General features: G+C 42.5%; 1 protein-coding gene across 1 annotated transcript in view; it reads right to left on the reverse strand.

Moving 5' to 3' along the window:
• The window catches only part of SLC35F4 (solute carrier family 35 member F4), a 238667-nt gene that overhangs the window by 218767 nt on the left and 249 nt on the right, over positions 1 to 19651 (reverse strand). Inside the window, exon 2 of the mRNA XM_034642830.1 lies at positions 19454 to 19651. Within this exon, the coding sequence (XP_034498721.1) occupies positions 19454 to 19556 (103 nt within the window). The 5' untranslated portion in view covers positions 19557 to 19651. The remainder of the gene's footprint in view (positions 1 to 19453) is intronic.

Genomic DNA, 19651 nt, shown 5'->3' on the forward strand with positions numbered 1-19651 from the left:
TTCCATCAAGTAGTCAGACACTTTATGTTCAACTCTTACTGAAGATAAGGTTACCCATTAAGCATAAATATCATTGATTTAACATTTTTAAAAACCCACTGAACTTATTAATGCACAGCTGAGAAACTTGGAAAGGCCTGTCTAAAGATATTCATCTAAAAATGTTGGAAACAAGTATGGTTTACCTTCGATGGAGCTGAATCTAATGATGCTTAAATCTCACCCAGAATGAGACATCACTACAACCACGCTTGCATTTCCGAGGCCATTGATAGAGATCTGCATTGAATCTTGCAGAAGACTCAGTAATGTAAATAACAAAGGGTGAGACTATAGACCAATAGAGTCAATTTCAAAGTAGAATTGGACTGTTTTTCTGAAAAGGACAACAGCAACACCAGCATCAACATTCCATGATTTAAGTTATAACTAGATAATTAGAACAAGCATTGACAGCTAAGCTATACGGCCAAAATTCCACAAATACTATTCTCACATACCCTGTCATGCACAAAGGACTCAAAACTATAGACATCTATACTTCACCACAGGAATAAACAATGTCTTCTCCTTCCATCCCCTTAATAAGGCTGCTTTCTTTCTTTCTTTCTTTCTTTCTTTCTTTCTTTCTTTCTTTCTTTTTCTTTCTTCTTTCTTTCTTTCTTTCTCTCTTTCTTTCTTTTCTTTTCTCTCTCTCTCTCTCTCTCTCTCTCTCTCTCTCCAAGAAATAAAGAATCTTCAAAAGGAAAATCTGCCTCCTGAAAGCAAGTGTTCCTCATGTGACCATAAAGATAGGCTTTCAAATATTCAGGTAAAATCTTGAGGGAGTCAGGTGGGGCTCAAGGCAGGTAGGGGACAGTCTCTTCCTGTCTCTCCACTGCCTTTCTTCTTTCTCTAGAAAAGGAGATTCCAGATACCAGCTGGGCCTTAGTAAAAGTGTCTAAATCTCCCTCTCTTCCTCCCTCTCTCTCCCTTTCACACACACACACACACACACACGCACGCACGCACGCGCACACACACAGACACAGCCTGATTCTTAAAGCCATCTTGTTGGATCTCTCCTTTTTCCAAAAAGAGCCTTCGGGTGCAGCATCCATTTGAGGTAAAATTTAAACATGGAGGAGGAGGAGAGGCCCTGCTTAGGTCCTAAGAGCAAGCCTTTGACCATGGCTGTGCGCTGCAAGTCACAAGCACTGCTAAAAAGGAGGGGGAAGTGTATGATCTTCTTCCATGACTTCACGAGGAAGTGGAAGAGCTGAGTCATGGGAAGATCTGAGTTTTACAACTTTGACTTCCTGTTACTCTCTCTAGTAGAGAGTACAGCTCGAGGAAGCAGATGGGTCTGGGCTCAAACTCTAGCCCTGATTTCCGGTAGCTGTACCCTGGAGCGAGGCAACCTCTCTGAGCCTCACATCCTCATCTGTAACATATGATAATAACACCCCCTTCACAGCGCCGCTGTGAGTTTTCATGCAATCCTATATTCTGTTGCCTTGTAAAGTGTTAAAGTGCCGCACGACTGTCAGATAGTGGTAGTAGCACTATTCAGAATTCATAGCCTGAATCCTTTGTGTGCTAGGATAAGTTAAAGTCCCTGCTATTTCTTTCAAAGTGCTCATTTTAAGTCTCATAAACATTTCATCTTTACTCCATCTTCAAAGATTACTCTGCACAAAGTTCGTCCAGCCTTACATCTGTTACAATTCACCATGGCTGTGCTTAGTACATATGTGGGTATTATTTTCCATTCACAGTCACAGGATAACTAACTTCTTAAGTTATAGCATATGCTGAGATTCCCATTCCTGCTTTTTGGCCCTAACAAACTTCCGTGGGTCAGAAGTTAGGTGTGCTCGGTGTTTTATGTCCATGAGCTTTGCATGTATAAAACTTTAAAGAAGATAGAATCCATAAGCAAGTAGGCTAGACACATTGCCTCCATTGTCCATTCCCTATTAAGTAACCAAACCTGAGCTGGAAGGGTACCCGTGTCCGAAGTCAGGCATATCCTCTCCCTCCTTTCTGCTTCCTTTCTGAGAGTCAGACTTAAGTCCCACATAGGAGAGCCACCAGGAAATTCTACCCTCCCACCAAATATGAGAATGTAACACAAGTCAAGATGAGTAATAAGTCCACTGAAGACAGCTTTATTAAAAGCCACACAAGGGACTGAGAGTGCAATTAACAACATCTGGTGTGGCCTTTGGTTGTCTAATAAGCGTAATTGTGTCATCTTCTCTGAAACAGGTGAGCCAGTATTTAAAAAGGACAAATAATAATAATAATAATAATAAGAGATGTCTTGGAGCATGTTAATCAGAAAATCTGCTTCAATTCGAATTCAACTGCGTTACCATCAAAATAATCTCCCAAAGGGAAGGCAATTAGATGTCATCATAAGAAGATTCATCTGATTCATTCTGAACTCCTCCCCAGGATGAAGGTCCCACAGATTCCAAACCTCGCCCTCCATCCCATGCTTCATAAATTAATGGGCTTCCTTCCACATGGGTAAATTTCCATACTCCCAGACTACTGGGTCAGTGTCTAGGGGTAGCAAGTTACAGCAGCCCACTTCCTCTCATTCAGTCCTACGAACACTCTAGGCAGCCCCCCCAGGCTCCAAGTGAAGCCCCATCTGTCCTTTGAAGATTCCAGCCCAAGTAACAGGAGAGTTTTCATGGCATTCTAGCCTAAGGAGCAAAGTCACTGAGAACAAAGTTCCTGAGAGTCTTTGGTGGATTTTTCCCTGAAATTCACTTGTCCATACAATTTATAGATTAGATCCACTACAAAGATACATGAGATCACTTGCTAAGATTTTAGTCAAGCAATTTTCTTGGATTTATATAGCTGAAGGAAAAGAATATTTGAAAAATCTCAAACAAAGCCGTGAGTTCTTAACAGTGGTTTTCACCCCATGCGTTCAGAGCCCAGCAACGCGCCAGAGTCGATGCAGTGTGGCAGTGGGGCTGCAGAGAGCCCGTGGGAGCATGCACTACGGCCTCAGTCCAAATGCTCTTCCGTCTCCAAAATGACTCCACAGAGAGGACAGGCTATGGATACTCAGCCTGTGCTGAGAGAGAGAGAGAGAGGATTCCAGTGTCTGACGAGTCAGTGCTACCTCAAGTGTGCTCTGCAGAATGGTCTTGGCCGTAAACTGTTACCAGTCTGGGGCCAGATAAATATGGCAACTGAGAGTGAACACTGAGAGGACCTTACAGCAGGTTGACATTGCTATGATCTTTCAGCATGATTATGTTTTCTATTAGTTCATTTTTATTGATTTTCCAAGAGTTTCAATCTGTAGTGAGTTGGAAATTTAAAAATATAAACTGGCTCTTTACCGCAGATAGTTTGAGAGGTCGTGTCCTACGTTCACAGCCTTGTTCACTGGACTCTCCTGGTGAGCATTAAAAAGTACTGATGCCTGGGTCTTAATCCCAGAGAATCTGCTTTAATTAGAATGTCATGCAGCCTTGGCATTGGGATAGTCTTTAGAACTCCCAGTTGTTTCTAATATGCAAAAAAGTATTTGAGAACCACTTTCCTCATACCGGTAAGGGATTAGGGGATATACTTAGGGGTCAATGAGCTGGGAACACACAAAAGTAATTATTTTATTTATGTTACTTTGAAAATTTGAAAAATATTAAGTTATAATTAATGTTTATTAAAAATAAGGGTAAAATGGACTGGAATGCTATGATACATAGTCATGTTATATACAATGTTTAATGTGAACTTTTTATCGCACTCTAACAGCCATACAGAAAATTACACAGACCTGAAGTGCACTGCTTGATGATATTTTCATTAGGTAAACATGTCTGTGAAACCAAAATTCAGATCAAGAAACAGGTCGTGCACAATGTTGTTTGCCCCCATGTTATGACATCTAAAATAGCTTCCCGCTGGGGGGATATCAAGATAATGTACTCTGCTGTGAATATGACTTTTGTTTTGTTTTGTTTTTTAAAGATTTTTTATTTATTTATGTGACAGAGGGATGCAGCCAGCGAGAGAGGGAAAACAGCAGAGGAGTGGGAGAGGAACAAGCAGGCTCCCAGTGGAGGAGCCCGATATGGGACTAGATCCCAAAACGCTGGGATCACACCCTGAGCCGAAGGCAGACGCTTAACGACTGTGCCACCCAGGCGCCCTATCTTAGTTTACAGTAGATCTAGTTTAAAACGTTGGAGGATTTCAAAGAACAGAAATAGAAAGGATGATGATACTTCCTGGTAAAGATGACAGGTTGAATACACACATCTTTATTTGTTCATTCAGGAAATTCCACTAAAACGACAATAAGTGAATTTCTTAAAGGCGTAAATCCACAGAATCAAGAGCAAAGATAATAACGACGTTCTAGAAGCTAGAAAGTAGTAAATGACTTTTCAGGCCTGAGGAAACTGAAACCTACTGAGGGTAGAGGAAAGTCGATATTCGTCCATTTACAACACAGAATTGTCCTAAATTACCAGCTACCCTTATTAGAGGGATGTTAGTGGGGCTAAAATCAGTAGTCTTGGTTAAGTCTGTTTAAGAAGCCTGATGGCTTCTTAGTCCCCACTCCTCACTCTGTACAGCATTTGACTCTGCCTCCCTTAACTCTACCAAAGGCCAGAGCTTTATTCTCTGGAGAGGCCCAAACGAGAGTCTACAGGGACACCAAGCATGGCTGAAGCTTGGGGTACCATACCAATATCATGGAGGAATTGCATGAACATATGCACACTGCTCACTGAGATGCCCAAGCTTCTCTCCTACTTGATTCCCAAAATGTTAGCAGCCAGTCAAGAGATTAGAAAAGCCTTCTATGGGGGCGCCTGGGTGGCTCAGCGGTTAAAGCGTCTGCCTTCGGCTCAGGGCGTGATCCCGGCGTTATGGGATCGAGCCCCACGTCAGGCTCCTCTGCTATGAGCCTGCTTCTTTCTCTCCCACTCCTCCTGTTTGTGTTCCCTCTCTCGCTGGCTGTCTCTATCTCTGTCGAATAAATAAAAAAAAAAATCTTTAAAAAAAAAAAAAAAAAAAAAAAAAAAAAAAGAAAAGCCTTCTATGATCCAAAGGAACAGATCTTAAGAAAATGATTTCAAATGTTCCCAAGGAAACAGCACAGCTATTTGAAATAAAATCATGAGAGACAAGCCCCAGTCGGGAGACAAGTCTCCATAAGTCTTTCTTTCATTTCTGGAGATCTTGTGCGAACCTGACAGCTTTTTGTTCTGGACTACTTTTTCAAGCCCCTGTAGAGTGAAGAGCTTGGAAGGTAGAGATAATGTCTCCCTCTAGAACAGAAGGCAGGCGTGTTTGCAAACATCTCCCTCTGAAGCAAAGCTTGGGCAAGTTTGCTCACAGGCCATCAAAAATCCTCGGGGTTTCCTAAGCTAAGGAGCCCTCAGCTGTGACACAAACCTACTGCAACAGTGAGGATCCGCCTTGCTTTGTTCCGCCTTGTCCCTGTGGAACCTGGGGAGCAAGGGGAACCGCGGCGAGCATGAGCTCACCCTGCTTGCTGGACTCGGAGTGATGAAGTCCTTTGTCTCTGACCCAGGAGTCTCATGTCTTCTGCTAACATCCACAAAATTGCAGCAGGCTGACTTGCTCGCTTGCAAGTGGCGTAAGACCCTTCATGGTTCTTGCCCTCCTCAATCACTCTCACAGACTCCGAATAGCTTTGGAGCCCTCCATTCTGGGACATAAGCAGATAAACAAAAATCACAAAATTTCAAGTATATTGGCTAACAATAATAAAAACTTTTTTAAAAAGCAACCAAAAAGCAGCCCATTGAAAAGAAGAAAACAAACAAAAAATATACTAGTAATATCCTCAGGGAATAAGAGAAGCTATCATATTTATAAAATAAGAACAAGACACCATATTTGTTTAAAGAATTATTAGGAAAACAAAAGAAAGTTATTACAACTTTAAAAGAAGCTTTAAGTTAAAAAAGTTAATAAAAGTGTTGTAAAATAAAGTCAAGAAAATGTCCTGTAAACTACAACATTCCAAGAGATGGAAAACAAAAGAATCTGGGTACCTCATTACAGCATAAGCCATTAAGTCAGCCGCGCCACCTCCCAACTTCCTGCTCTAAAAGAAAATAAATTTCCTTACTTCTTAAGCTAACATAAGTTGAGTTTTCTTGCAGCCAAATGCATCCTGGGAAGACCTTGGGAACCAGTGTGCTTTGGAAAAGGATAAACTGGTTTGTGGTCTGTAGCAGGGGATAAAAATGCAAGCAGTGCCCTTAACAAATTAAGTCTTCTCCCCAAGCTGTTTATTTGCCACAGCTTTGCTGCAAACATTGGAGATACCAGCAGCTACGCTATTTCCCTTTAACAAACAACCGTTTGTCTCACGATGCTTCCCACTCCTGATTTTTCTGTCATATGTATATGAATATCATCTAAGGAGAATGCCTATCCTGTAAGCTTTTTAGGAAACATGAAAGGTTGCAATGTCAAACAAACTGTACCTGGGGAGAAAAAGTAGGTTATGCTGCTTTGGTGATAAAAGAAGTTCGCTTCCTAGTGTAACTTGCTGCCTTACACGTCAGCATGTAGTAGCATCCAAAATATTGTCAGTGATCCCACAGGAAACCTTGTCTAGTGCCTTAAAAGCCAATTGCATCAAAACCAGTAAAGAGAATGTGGAGTTCTTCTTGACTACCTGGAAGCGAATGTCTTTCCAGAAACCATGACTTGAAATCTTTGAATGACATTTGGCAAGACATCTGTATCACCTTTGAGAGAAAAGGGAAGCCCATCCTTAGAATAGTCACTTCAGGAAGAAGTTCGTTTTTCACTTTGCTTACTTTGTAGATATACACATGATACACTTCTTCATTGAAAGCTTTAAAATCAGTATTAGAATGCAGCTGAAAACCACACGTACTTTTGGAAACACAGCTCCTCGGGAAAGTAAGGGATCCAGAATGAAAATATGTCATAAAATTTCCGTGCAGATAAACAATCTGGGAGTATCTAGACCGACTGCAGGATGTATTTGAAAGCTAATTATGCTGAGACAACCTTAAAATTGAAACACAAATTCATCATCCTTTCTTTGCTGTCAGAGACAGCATGGATGGTGCAGAGCTCGCCTCAAAGATGACCTCATTGACTTGAGTGCAAATGAAATGATGACTCCCATGCCTAAAACCACTCCAAAATTTCCACTTCTTATTCAATCCAGACTACAAGAGCTCTCTCAGTAAAATTCACTTTTGAATAAAACTGAAGTTCATTCCTACGTTAGTTAACAAATTTGAACTATTTCAGTTTTTCCGGACATTACCATTAAAGTTTGTACACATGCTCATAAAATAGAAAAACAGATACAACTCATGGGAATTATCATCTTTATAGCCCATTCTGGTGAAGTAATAAATTTCCAGTGTAATCAAATAACCCGCATGAAAATGTTTGGTGTATACGTGTGTATTTGGAGGGAGGGGGGTAATTTGTAGCTTCATCTAGATTTTCAAAGATTTTTGCATCCCCCAAAATGTTCAAAAGTATAAAGACTAACAACTACCGTTCTATGCTATGGAGCAGTCCTTTAAGACAGTATGTAATTACCATGTCAAGTCACAGGTCATTTCTAACATGCATTTAATCCAATATCACCTTGTAAACTAGTAGTTAAGTTTTCAAATGTGATCTGACCCAAGCCCTAAAAAATTGACCAGGAAATTCCTATAAAATTAAAACTATCTTTCCAAGTTTGATGCATTAGAAGTCTACTTAAGAAATGTGACAACTGAATGCAATGGGCCAGACCAGGCCCTGGGCCAGAAAGAACCTTAATGGAAAAACTGGTGAAATCCAAATAAAGCTTAATGAACAGTAATGTACCAATATTGGTTAGTTTTGACAAATTTACACTGGTCACATAAAGTCATAACAATGGGGAAAGTGGGTAAGGGAAATACAGGAATTCTTTGTATTGTCTTAGCAATTTTTCTGTAAATTGAAAAACATTTCAAATAAAAAGTTGATTTTTTTTTTTTTTGCAAAAACTCGACTTGAAATTGTTAACAAGCCTCTATCGCACATTCAACAAATATTAATGGAGTACACAGGCACCGTTCTGTGTGCTGGGTACATGGTGCTGAACAAAATGGATCCAACCCTTTCCTCAGGGAGCTCAGAGACTAGTGGGCAGGAAGACCATTAAACAGTCAACAGCAATCACCATAAATTGTAACTGCAGTTTGTAGTAAGTGCTGTAAAGGAAAAGTACAGAGGAGAGAGAGGCAAAGCTAGAAAGGCCTCTCCAGGGCAGTGGCAGTGAAGGTGAGACGTGAGGGATTGCTAGGAGCCAGTCAGGCAGGAGCACCAGCAGGGAGGAAAGCGAGGGCCGGGAGCACGTGCCACTGTGCCCGAAGCATGATCAGGGCATGCAAGAGTGTTGCCATCTGAAGAACTGGACCCCGCAGGACCTTCCTTGTAGGCTGGGTTTAAGTTTTTATAGTTTTCCAAAGCGATATGGAAAGCCACTTAAAACTTTAACCAGAGGAATGATCCAATTAATGTTTCTGAAAGATCACAATGGCTGCGGACTAGAAAGGAGCATGACAAGCAGCTCCTGTTCAAGTACTCACATTAAAAAAAAAAAAAATTACGAGGAAATAAAAAGTTCTCAGCTTCAGATATATTTGTCCTGAAATGTCCCTGGTAAATACTAATGTCGTCTTAGATGCGTATATTGCTTCTTCAGAACCTGCCACCGTAAGTCTTGCAGGGAAGATGGTGTTCCAAAGGGCTCCCAAATCACTCGATCTGGATCTTTCCTCAGGAAAGACTACAATTCAACATAGGTATGAACAAAAACACAAGATAGATACCAAAGTCTTACGACTTAGAGCTTAGCAAGGTATCGGCAGTAAAAATTTGCAGCTCTGACCCCCCTTAGGAATCTCAGCTTTCACAAAAGATAAAGAATTCTTAGTCTGTCTGGTTTTTAAGACCACAAAACCATTATTGACACCTCACTAGGGCCATCTTGGCATTAGCCCAGGACTAAATATAGAAAATTCCAGACTGCACAAAAGTGTAATTTTCAATACCTCTTTAAAATATACAATGTTAAATGTCATCCTCAATTACTATACCTTGAGCCTGAAGGAATGGGTGTGTTGCCCTATCTGACCTAGAAAATGAAATATGTCTTCCAAACTTGATGTAAGCAGTTGCACTTCAATAAAACTTAATATGTAGTCTGCAGCACTGGCTGGGTACTTTTAAACAGAAGTCCCTAGGGACTTATACTCTCAACAGACACTTGGATTTCCTTAGTTTGTAGGGATATACTATCTATAACCTCACTCAATATTATCGAGATACACTCTAAAAACTATCAGAACCAGAAGAAAGAAAAGATTGGAGCTTGATTGAAGCCTATGATTTTATATATAAAAAAAAACTTTCTTATGCAAAGCTCTGTGAACTAAACAGCTATTAAGTTGACTGTCCAGCCAATTGCCCCCTTCCCTGGAAACAACTCCCCCCCCCCACCCCCCGCAGTCAAAAGGGTTACAGGAGAGAGTTTCTGGCAGCATGATTGTTTAAATTGACCCTGCCCCAAACCACCAGTCAATAGAATCAAGAGTGTGCACTTGACCCAAATTGGGCCAAAGAGTCCCTTTCTCCGGGAATCTGGATTTAGAAGTAAGAGATTCTTGCTCAATCTGTCTGCTCTCTTGAATAGAGGACACGTAAACACTGGAACTGCTGGCAGAGGCTATTTTCAACCATTTGGACAAGGAAATTGAGAAAGCCAGCCTGCAGGAAGAGACAAGAATGGAGAATGTGTGCCAGAAAAAAGAGATGAAAGGCAGAGAAAGAGGGCTTTCTGTTTTCCCTATCACACTCCAGGACCTGCTGCTATCTTATCCCACCTTATGCCTGCCCCCAAAATCCATGGGACACTCCCAGTCTTCCTTTCAACCACTTCCGTTTTTGTTAGAGCGAGCTCGAATGGAATCTTGCAACTAGAAACCAAACAAGCCCTCATGAACACTCCAGGTCTCTCCATTTTATTTAGTCTCAAATAACTGAGAACCAGCTTGCACAAATTTTTTAAGGCAAGATCTCTGAAAGGAGAATCTAATTCCAGCCTCTCAGAGCAGATAAATGCAACAAAATTAAAAATGCTTATCCTAAAATGTTAAGCAGAAGAGAAGCAGGGCACAAAATTGTGTATATATCAGAATTATAACTACACTATAGTTTATATTTGTCAAAACTCAAGAAATGAAGCCCTATACACATTAGGAGGAAAGGAAATTAGCCAAAATAATAGTAGCTGGGTTAGGGTGACAAGATTATTTTCCGTTTTCTCTATATTCGTCTCCGTCTGTAAATAATTAAACACTTTATAACTTAAAAAAAAGTAACTCCAAAGATTATGTATAAATATGTAATGTGTTTATAACATAATGATGCATTTTTTAAAGTAGAACATAAAGGACTCTGTTATGTTTACTGCTACATAAATAGCCCAAAAAGGAACTGTCCCTTTAAGACTCCCATATTAAAAAAACATTGCAACTTCCAACAGACTAGCTCCAAATTAAAACTCAGCCTTCACTTTCTCTTCACCTGTTTGCCTTCCCAATCCTGTCTAACCCTATTCACCCCATCCCATGCTACCCATCTTCAAATGGGATTCCATGCTCCCCCTCCCCCACTCTCTCATCCCTATTCTCCCACACCCCTGGAACCCCTCTGGACTCCCTTCTACTTTGAGGTCTGCATATCTTTATCTCCAGACATGCAGACCCATCCTGTCACTCACAGGCCCTAGATTTGTCTCCTCTCTTTAGAATAACCTCATCACAAATGGCCTCCAACCCATTTCAAACTATCCTTGGGGGCAATCCAGGTAAGTGTTACATACTTACACACTTATACTGGTGATTATAGCACCGGACAAGCCAGAAATGGATAAGGAAGGAAAGGCAATGTCCAATAATAAAAACCACTGTGAACTTGGGCAATTCGTAAATTATCTTTAACATTGCTATAACACAACTTCCAATAACAATTCAAAACACAATGCTGGATATGGAAAAAAAAAAAAAGTGGTAAGTCACTTATCACCAGGAAAAAGTGAACAGAGGTCTCTGATGGTGAAACCAATTCTACTGGTTTCCTCCATAATCATGAACAGCTTCCATATATTGAACTGGGCATTGTGCCAGTCATTCGGTAAACATCACCCTACATAATCCTCCCATGACCTGTGAAACAGCTACCATTATTCCCATTTTACAAGAACAAAATTGTTGACCTGAAGAGCTACTTGTGCAAGTTTTTTTTTTATATTTATTTATTCATAAGAGATAGAGCAGGGGAAGGGGCAGAGGGAGAGAATTTTCAAACAGACTCCTCACTCAGTGCAGAGCTCCATCCCAAGAACCTGAGATCATGACCCAAGCCCAAACCAAGTCCAACCCTCAACCTAGGGTAGTGGGGAGTCTGCTTCTCCCTCTGCCTCTGTGCTCTCTCTCGCTCTCTCTCACATAAATAAATAAAATCTAAAAAAAAAAAAAAAGAAGGAGAAGTAGTAAGAGAGCAGGACGCTGTGGTCTTGCATTAGACTTCATGGCCTCACACAGGCCTTAGATAGACTTCCCAAAGAAAGTAAATCCGTGAATTACTTTATAATGCTAAACCCACGTGTTAGCTAGTAGTAGTAGTAGTATTTTATAACACAATACCTAATTTACATGTAAATTTATATTTTGAATGAAAAGCGCCAAACGAAGAATTGTAGAAATGACCATGTTATCCAACATTACTAACATGCACAATGACATTCAGCATCAACACAGCCCTTACATGTTACAGTTAAAAACTATGTTACAAAGATTTCTCAATACTACATATCAATGGTAATTATAACTGTTTACAAAACACTACCTGCCATGTACAAAGAAGCATAAAGCTTATTATCAGGGTAAAACAGAATACGAACTGGGAGAAATATTTATTGTGTTCCTTTCACTGGTAAGACAATTTTATAACTTACTCCATTAGAGTGGAGCAACATTACAATTTTATAACCTAAAACCCGTTAGAGTGTGTGTTACATATGATACCATGAAGACCAATGGCAACCATTTCAAAGGTGGGGGAAGGACCACATCATATCTCTTATAATTCTAGTAACTTGTACGACTATGTATTAAAAAGAAAAAAAAAAACAAACCTTTCCTCCCCCATCCCCACCCCCGCCATTCAAGCACAGACAATGCTACGAAGAAAGTAAGAGGGACAAAAATGCAGAAGTTACAACCACAAAGGTAAAGCGATCACAAAATACCATTTGGTGTATTCTCACTCTCTGAACAGGCACATCTATTCATAGCTGGTGTATTTTTTCTTTCCCTCCAATTGCTACCATCATGTACTCTTTCTTCTTCTGTGTGAAAATAATTAACTCTCCAATTTCTTCACAGGAAACTATAATCACTCATTCATTAGTACAATAAACTTTATTGAGCACCCAGAATGTACTAGACATGTTGCCTAAGAGGAAAATAAATAAATAAAGTCAGTCCCTGCCCTCCCCAAGCTCTGTGGGTGAGACAGCCTTGTGTAAAGTAAACAGCCGAAAATAGTGTGCTAACTGCTGGAGGAGAGGGGAGTACACGGTATTACAGCAGCGCAGAGGGAGGATTAACCCAGCCTGGAGCAAGCAGGAAGCTTTGCAGAGGACAGCACGTCTAAACTCAGCCTTTAAAGATAAATAGGAGCTTTCCAAAGAGTGATGAAGGGGACACAGGGAGAAGAAACCATCTGGCCATAGTGTAAAAAGGCCCAGAGGAGCAGAGAGCATGGAGACAATAATGTTATCAAAACAATGAGCTCCTTGATGGGACTAGGACCAGGGTTTGTGGAGGCCATGCGAGCTATGAAATTAGAAAACAAATAAACAAACAAAAAACTGGGCTGAAAATCCAACAGCTTAAGTAGATTAAGGTGCTTGAATATATGGAAGACTGTGAACACATTACATTTATTAGAAATATAGAGACCAATGAGAGAAATGTTCAGTATGAAATAAAAAGAATTTGTACATGTCCATGGGTATAAAAAGACTGAAAGGATAGTGTTAACCAAATGTTAATACTAATCACCTCTGGGTGATGGAATTATGAGTAATTTTGTTTTAATCTCTCTTTGCTTCTCTGCCTTCCAGATTTTCTGCATTAAGCATGCATTACTTTGGCAATTAGTGGGGAAAATGTGTGCTAAAATAGAACAATGTAAGCTGGGTTCAGATTGTGGCATGCTAAGGAGTTTGGACTTTATTCCATAGAAAATGAAGATTTATTCCAGGCATTTGATCAGGGATGGGAGATGAACAGATTTGCATTTTAGGGAATTAAAGGTTGTTCAGGTGTGCATACTGGATTGGAAGGGTTTGAGGCTGGAGGAAGGATGTGATGGATAGAACTAAGTCAGTGCCAGTAGGGATGGAAAACACATATTTGGGGAAGAACAGATAGGACTTCTTAACTGAATATAGGGTAAGAAAAAAGGGTAGAGGTTTGAGGATAACTCCAGGTTTCCAGGCACTTGGTTAGATGCAGATATTGGAAGCTAAAAAGCATAATAAGAAGGAAAAGGCATATTTTTTTTGTTTTGTTTGTTTTTAAAGATTTTATTTATTTATTTGACAGAGAGAGAGAGAAAGCCAGAGAGAGGGAACACAAGCAGAGGGAATGGGAGAGGAAGAAGCAGGCTCCCAGCGGAGGAGCCTGATGTGGGGCTCAATCCCATAACACCAGGATCAGGCCCGAGCCGAAGGCAGACGCTTAACGACGGAGCCACCCAGGCGCCCCGGAAAAGGCATATTTTAAGGATGCGCTGATGAATTTTGTTTTATGTGTGACACGCTGAGAGGACATCCAGGTAGGAATTCTAGCAGGATGTTTGAAATGGTCTTGGTTCAGGAAAAGAGGACCTAGATACACGGACTCCTAGGAGATGGTGAAGCCACGGGACTGAATGAGTTTGCCCAGGGAAAGTCAGGTGAGAAGAGACAGCTGAGACATGCTCAGTCTACAGCAGGAGTCAGGGACATCAGAAAGCCAGAGGAGCCAGGCGTTGGCAGAGTTCTTTTGGGGGATGGGGTTGTCAGCGCTGGAATCAGAGCAAGGGGAAGAAATTGTACTATTGCAGCTACCAACAGTAAACATCCACAGAACCCGGTCACTAACGGGGCATAGGGAAAGAAAAGGCCCACAGGCGCAAAGACATAGAACAAAGAGAGGCAACAGGTCACCATCTGAGATGGAAGGTGAGGTAGAGAGGCAAAGTAAACACAGTAGCGATCACCAAGTAAGATTGTTCCATGGAGGATGGAACTTTTTTGAAAGCTGTCAAAGCTAGCCTACTGCATGGCTGTCCTGAGACAGCAACTTCTATACTCTTTTACAAACAGGGAAGGTCTTGGAGCCAGTACCTGGCAGGTTTAAGACTAGAATCAACCTCCAAACCACTAGGGCTTAATTCACCACACATCAACATACCGCCTCCTTATGCAAACACAAAAGGAAAGCTCACCCCAAAAATATCAATTATGGAATACAGTAAAACATAAATTGATTTATCCTCTGACTTCACTTAATGGAAGTAACATCTTACAGCATATAGCGCTCTCTCTGACCACCACCTCTTGTCTTCCAGCTAACTTCCGCAACCCTTTGATCCCACTGAGCTTGCAATCCACTGATCCTTATCACCTCTTTACTCTCCGTCATTACCTTGATTTCCTCTCCTCTGCTTACCAGCTTTAAATGCTATGGTCAACCATTACGGTAATACCTCCCTTCATGCATTCGCTACCCTCTTGCCCCTTTTATTTTATTATACCCATTGGATAATCTGCAACTCTGGTTAAATCCTTCTCTTCACTTGTCCATGTCTTCATTGTATCAGTAAATACGACAACCTACTGACTGGTCTCACTTTATATTTGTGGCCAGAAACCTGAAATGGGCCCGGTAAGGCAGCCAGGCAGCCTTACTGCATTTCCCCAGTCTGTTCACTCTCCCTACTTAACTATTCACACCTTCTCTCTCCTCCAACCACTACCACCCGCTCCCCCACGTTCTCTCTCAGTTGATTCCTTGCTTCCTCTTTGGAGAAAACTAAAGCAACCAAAGAAAACCTCAACCGACCCCACCATCTTGGTTACCCACCTTCCAGAAACCGCACCCACACCCTCTGCCCTACATCCATGATATGTCCTTTCTGTTGTGCAACAGATTCCATACCTTCTCTCTCCAACATCACTGATTATTCTTTCTCTACTGAATCATTCTCAAGTGCATGCAAACATGCTGTTATTTCTTCCAAAAAAAAAAAAACTTCTTAACCCTACTGTCCCCATTTCCTATGCTCCCCTTTGCACAAAAAATCCTTGAAGAATTGTTTATACTCACATTTCCAAGTCCTCTAATTCTCTCTTATACACATTCTAGTACTTGTATCGTACCTTACCTGCTCTTGCCAAGGTTCTAGTCAAGGTCAGCAATGATCCCCAATTGCCAAATTCAGTGGTCAGTTACCAGTTTTCATTTTACTTAATTTTTCAGCAGCACAGGACTGAGCTGATCCCTTCCCCTTGAAACTATTCACTGGCTTCCGGGGTATCACATGCTCCTAGTTTTCCTCCCACCTCCCTGGGACCTCCTTCTTGGTCTCCCACAGTGGTTTCTCTTCTTCTCCCCAGCCTCTTAATGTCTGAGAGCCCCAGGGTTCAGTCCTTGTTCCTCTTTTTTTCTTTACACAAATTCATTCCTTGGAGATTTCATCAGTCTTTGGTTTCAAATCCTATCCAAATGCTGAAAAATCCTTAATTTATATCTCCAATCAGATATTTCCTCTCAACTCCAGCCTTACCCCTCATCTCCAATTACATTTAACATTTCCAAAACATTATCCTTATCCCCTGACCCCCTAAAGCCACTCTACCTTGAAGCCTTCCATACTTCAGCTGTTGGCAACTCAAAGTTGGTCAAACCAGAAAAGACAGGATCATTTTTTGTTCCTCTCTCTCTTGCAGATGCCATATCCAATCCATCAGAAACCCCACTTGGCTCTAATTTCAGATATCTGTAGAATCTGACCCCCTCTTCCCACCTGTACTGTTACCACTCTGATTCCCAGCACCATCATCTCTCACCCAGGTTATAGCAATAACATACTAACTAGTCTCTCTGTTCCACCCCTGCCTGAATAGAGCAGTCAAACTGATCCTTTTGAAAGGTAAGTCAAGTCACATCACTCCTTTGTCAACACCCCACAAAGGCTCCCCAGCCAAAGGACTTACAATGGCCTATAAGGCCCTACTTTACCTGAGCCCTGCACCCATGGTGATGTCATCTCCAACCACTCTCCCAGCTATTCACCCCACTTCAGCCATGCAGACCTCCAGGCTTTTTCTCTAGCATGCCAGGCACATTCCACCTCAGAGCCTTGCACTGACTGTTCCCTCTGCCTGGAATATCTTCCAGATGTCCACATGTCTAACTTCTTCATATTCTTCAAGGCTTTGCCTAGTCGTGACCTTCTTAGTGAAGCCTTACCTGACTTAAAAATTGCCACAATCTCTACCCTCCTCAGAATCTGTCATTCTTTTTAACCTGTTGTGATATTTTTTAAAAGCACCTATCACCTTGAAATATACATTATTTATTTGTTTGTTCGTTATTATCGTCTGTCACTACCCACTGAAACTTCAGCTCTAAAAAGGAAAACGTTTTTGTCTGTTATGTTTCTTGGATGTGTATTCCCGGCACATAGGAGGTGCCCACTTAACACTTGTTGAATGGGTGACACTAGTTTCCCTCCCAGGCTGTAAGTAACTCCAGGCTAGACAAATGCTTCAATCATTTCTGTACCTTGATTGTTATCCTGATAATATCATACTGATATATCGTATATATTATAAATTATATACTATATATGTAATACACACACACACACACACACACCTTTTTTGTATCAGGCTGACTAATAGAAGTTTTCTGGCAAGGTACTCCTCTTCCTGATTGCCAGGAATGCCAGCACAATGCGTTAACAAGAGACTGATCATTGATGCATTTTCTCAGAGGTGAGTCCCCACCTACCTCTAAAAAGGTACATGGCATAGATATCCAGAGATCATCCTTCAGGCCTCACACATGACCAGTCAGAAAACGGGAAAGTCACCTTGCCTTCACATATTATACATTCCTCACCATAGCCTTTTCCTAAATATATCCCTCCGGACTTCCCCCAAGCTGTTGCTCATTCCTGGTAACAGCTAAATCAATTGACCATATTGTACTGCTTTGCTTCAATGTGTTTGTTTACTAGTTGAAGCCAGCATTAAGGGCAGGATTATTTCATGGTGCTCGGCTGCCTGGCTCTCTTCCAGCTCTCTCCTCTCCTAGTCTCTCATTGCGCAAAATGGCAAGCTCTTCCCACCTCTGAAAGCACGAACATCCTGAAAGTTATTTGACTATCTTGTAATTCTCCGTCCTTGTGAGATGCTGTCCTCACTGAGCTCGTGGCCTGAAGTTAGGTAAGGGCCCATCACAAATAACTATGCCAACTGTATCTTGATCCCCTTTAGCTTCAGTTACTGTCTCAGCAAATGCTCTTCCCTCTTTTTGTCCTATTATTCTACTGCAAATGATACATGAGCAGTTATTTGAATGAGTCTGAAAAGATAATATGAACATGATTTCATCTAACATGTCACTTTTCCAGGATTCCATTTGGTTTGTTCTTTATTAACCAAAGTTCCATTGTTATAAAGATTGCAATAATAAACTACCCTGAGTCTTGTAATTTCACAGACAGCTTCTCCATTCTCTAAACAACCAAAATCCCATCGTTCCTAATTAAAATATTCAAAGGTGACATCCAAGTAATCTCCACATGGAATACTAGTGCTTCCACTTAAGTTTCTAGGGTTAAAAAAGAAACCCTTTGCCAATAGGGGGGAAAAAGAAGTTTCTGAGTCTATAGTACAAAGACTTCAAACTGCATTCCACAGTGTGTTATTTTCTTTCCAGAAAATTCTAACACTATATAATTACTTTTGTATGGAAAATGAATAATGTAAGCTTCTAAAAACAGCTAGACAGAAACCATCCAAATCAGACAGGCCTTTCCTGAAACCAAATGAAATATTAAATGAGAAAATATCTCTATGAGAACAAAGCTCTTGAATTATTATTAAATAGAGATGGAGCATAGTGGGGGAGAAAGTACCATGGGGAAAAAAAAAAAGTGTTTTCTCGTCTACGTGTCAGGGTTTGCCTGCATCAGAGAAACTGTAACATTGATCAGACCCCAAAATGTCACAGGAAAATACCAATCAGAAACGCATCTAGGATCTTGCAAGGTCTCCGGTTAAAAATAACAGCAAAAACATCAATTAAGCTCCATCTATTGCGACAGAAATGCATTGATAGAGGAAAAGCGAAATCCCACCTGCATGGGAATTAAGCCGCAACTAGTCCCCCAATTCGGAGAAAAACGAGCTTCGCTCCGGTCGCTGGCTGAACTAATTCCAGCAAAGACAGCCAGTGGGTTTGTGTGTTGGGGGAGGAGGACAGAGTAGAGCGCCCTCATCGCCCTCCCCGCAAAACTGCTCCAGAAATGTGAAAGCATCCGCGCCGCCCGACCTGGCAGAGCCGGGAGAAAGCCTGTGCGGAACAGAGAAGCCTACTCGGGCTCAGAGGTAGCCGCGACGTGCGCCGGGCAGCGCGGGCGCGTGGCCCTATCACGCCTCCCCCCTCCACCCACCGCCCCCCTCCCCCAGTCGTAGGCACGGGTCTCTGAGGCTCCAGACGCCGGCACTCGGAGACCCGAGCAGGTTCTCCCTCTGTCCTGGGTAGAGGACCTCGCAAAGACGTTGTAGCCGGAGTAATTCCCGCGCTGGCAGCGTCTCGACAGCCCGAGCGAACAAGCCGAGCCGGCCTGAGCCGGGACCCACGTCTGGCTCGGCCGCCCCCGCCCACCCAGCCTGCCCGCCCTGCGCCCGGCACCCAGCAGGGGCTTGGGGCGGGGGGAGTGCGGCACCCAGGGCTGACTTTCCGCTAAGTAAACAGCCATGGCAGCCTCCCCCGGTCGTAGACAAGCCAGAGGTGAGCCGGCCGACGGCTGTCAGGAGCGCTCACCCGGTAGCCCCCGCGCCTCCCACCCCGAGGCTGCGCCTGTTAACAAACTCCTGGGAGCAAACGGCCCGGGCCCCCCGTTCTCTCTAGTGGTTCAGCACGGAGGATAACGGACATACTTTTCGCCCCAGCGGCCCCACGGCCAGGAGGGTAGCATTAGCGGCATCGGCAGGGCTGCAGGTGTCCGGACGGCGCGCCCCCCCGCATCCCACCCGCTTGGGCGCCTGGAGCAAGGCAGCCCCGCGGCGTCTTACTTTTCTGGCTGGAGTAACCCGGGTAATAGCCATAGTAGCCGGTGATCCGCAGGATCCGGTCCTCGATGGTAGCCACCCCGTTGGGGGCCGCCTTGACATCCATAGAGAGCGCGGGGCGGCGGCCCCGGGCGCGGCGGGGCGGAGAGCGCAGCGCGGGGCCCGGGAGCTGGTGCAGGTGCTGCCGCCGCCGCCCGCCGC

Source organism: Ailuropoda melanoleuca, chromosome 14 (genome assembly GCF_002007445.2).
Source record: "Ailuropoda melanoleuca isolate Jingjing chromosome 14, ASM200744v2, whole genome shotgun sequence".
Classification (NCBI taxonomy): domain Eukaryota; kingdom Metazoa; phylum Chordata; class Mammalia; order Carnivora; family Ursidae; genus Ailuropoda; species Ailuropoda melanoleuca.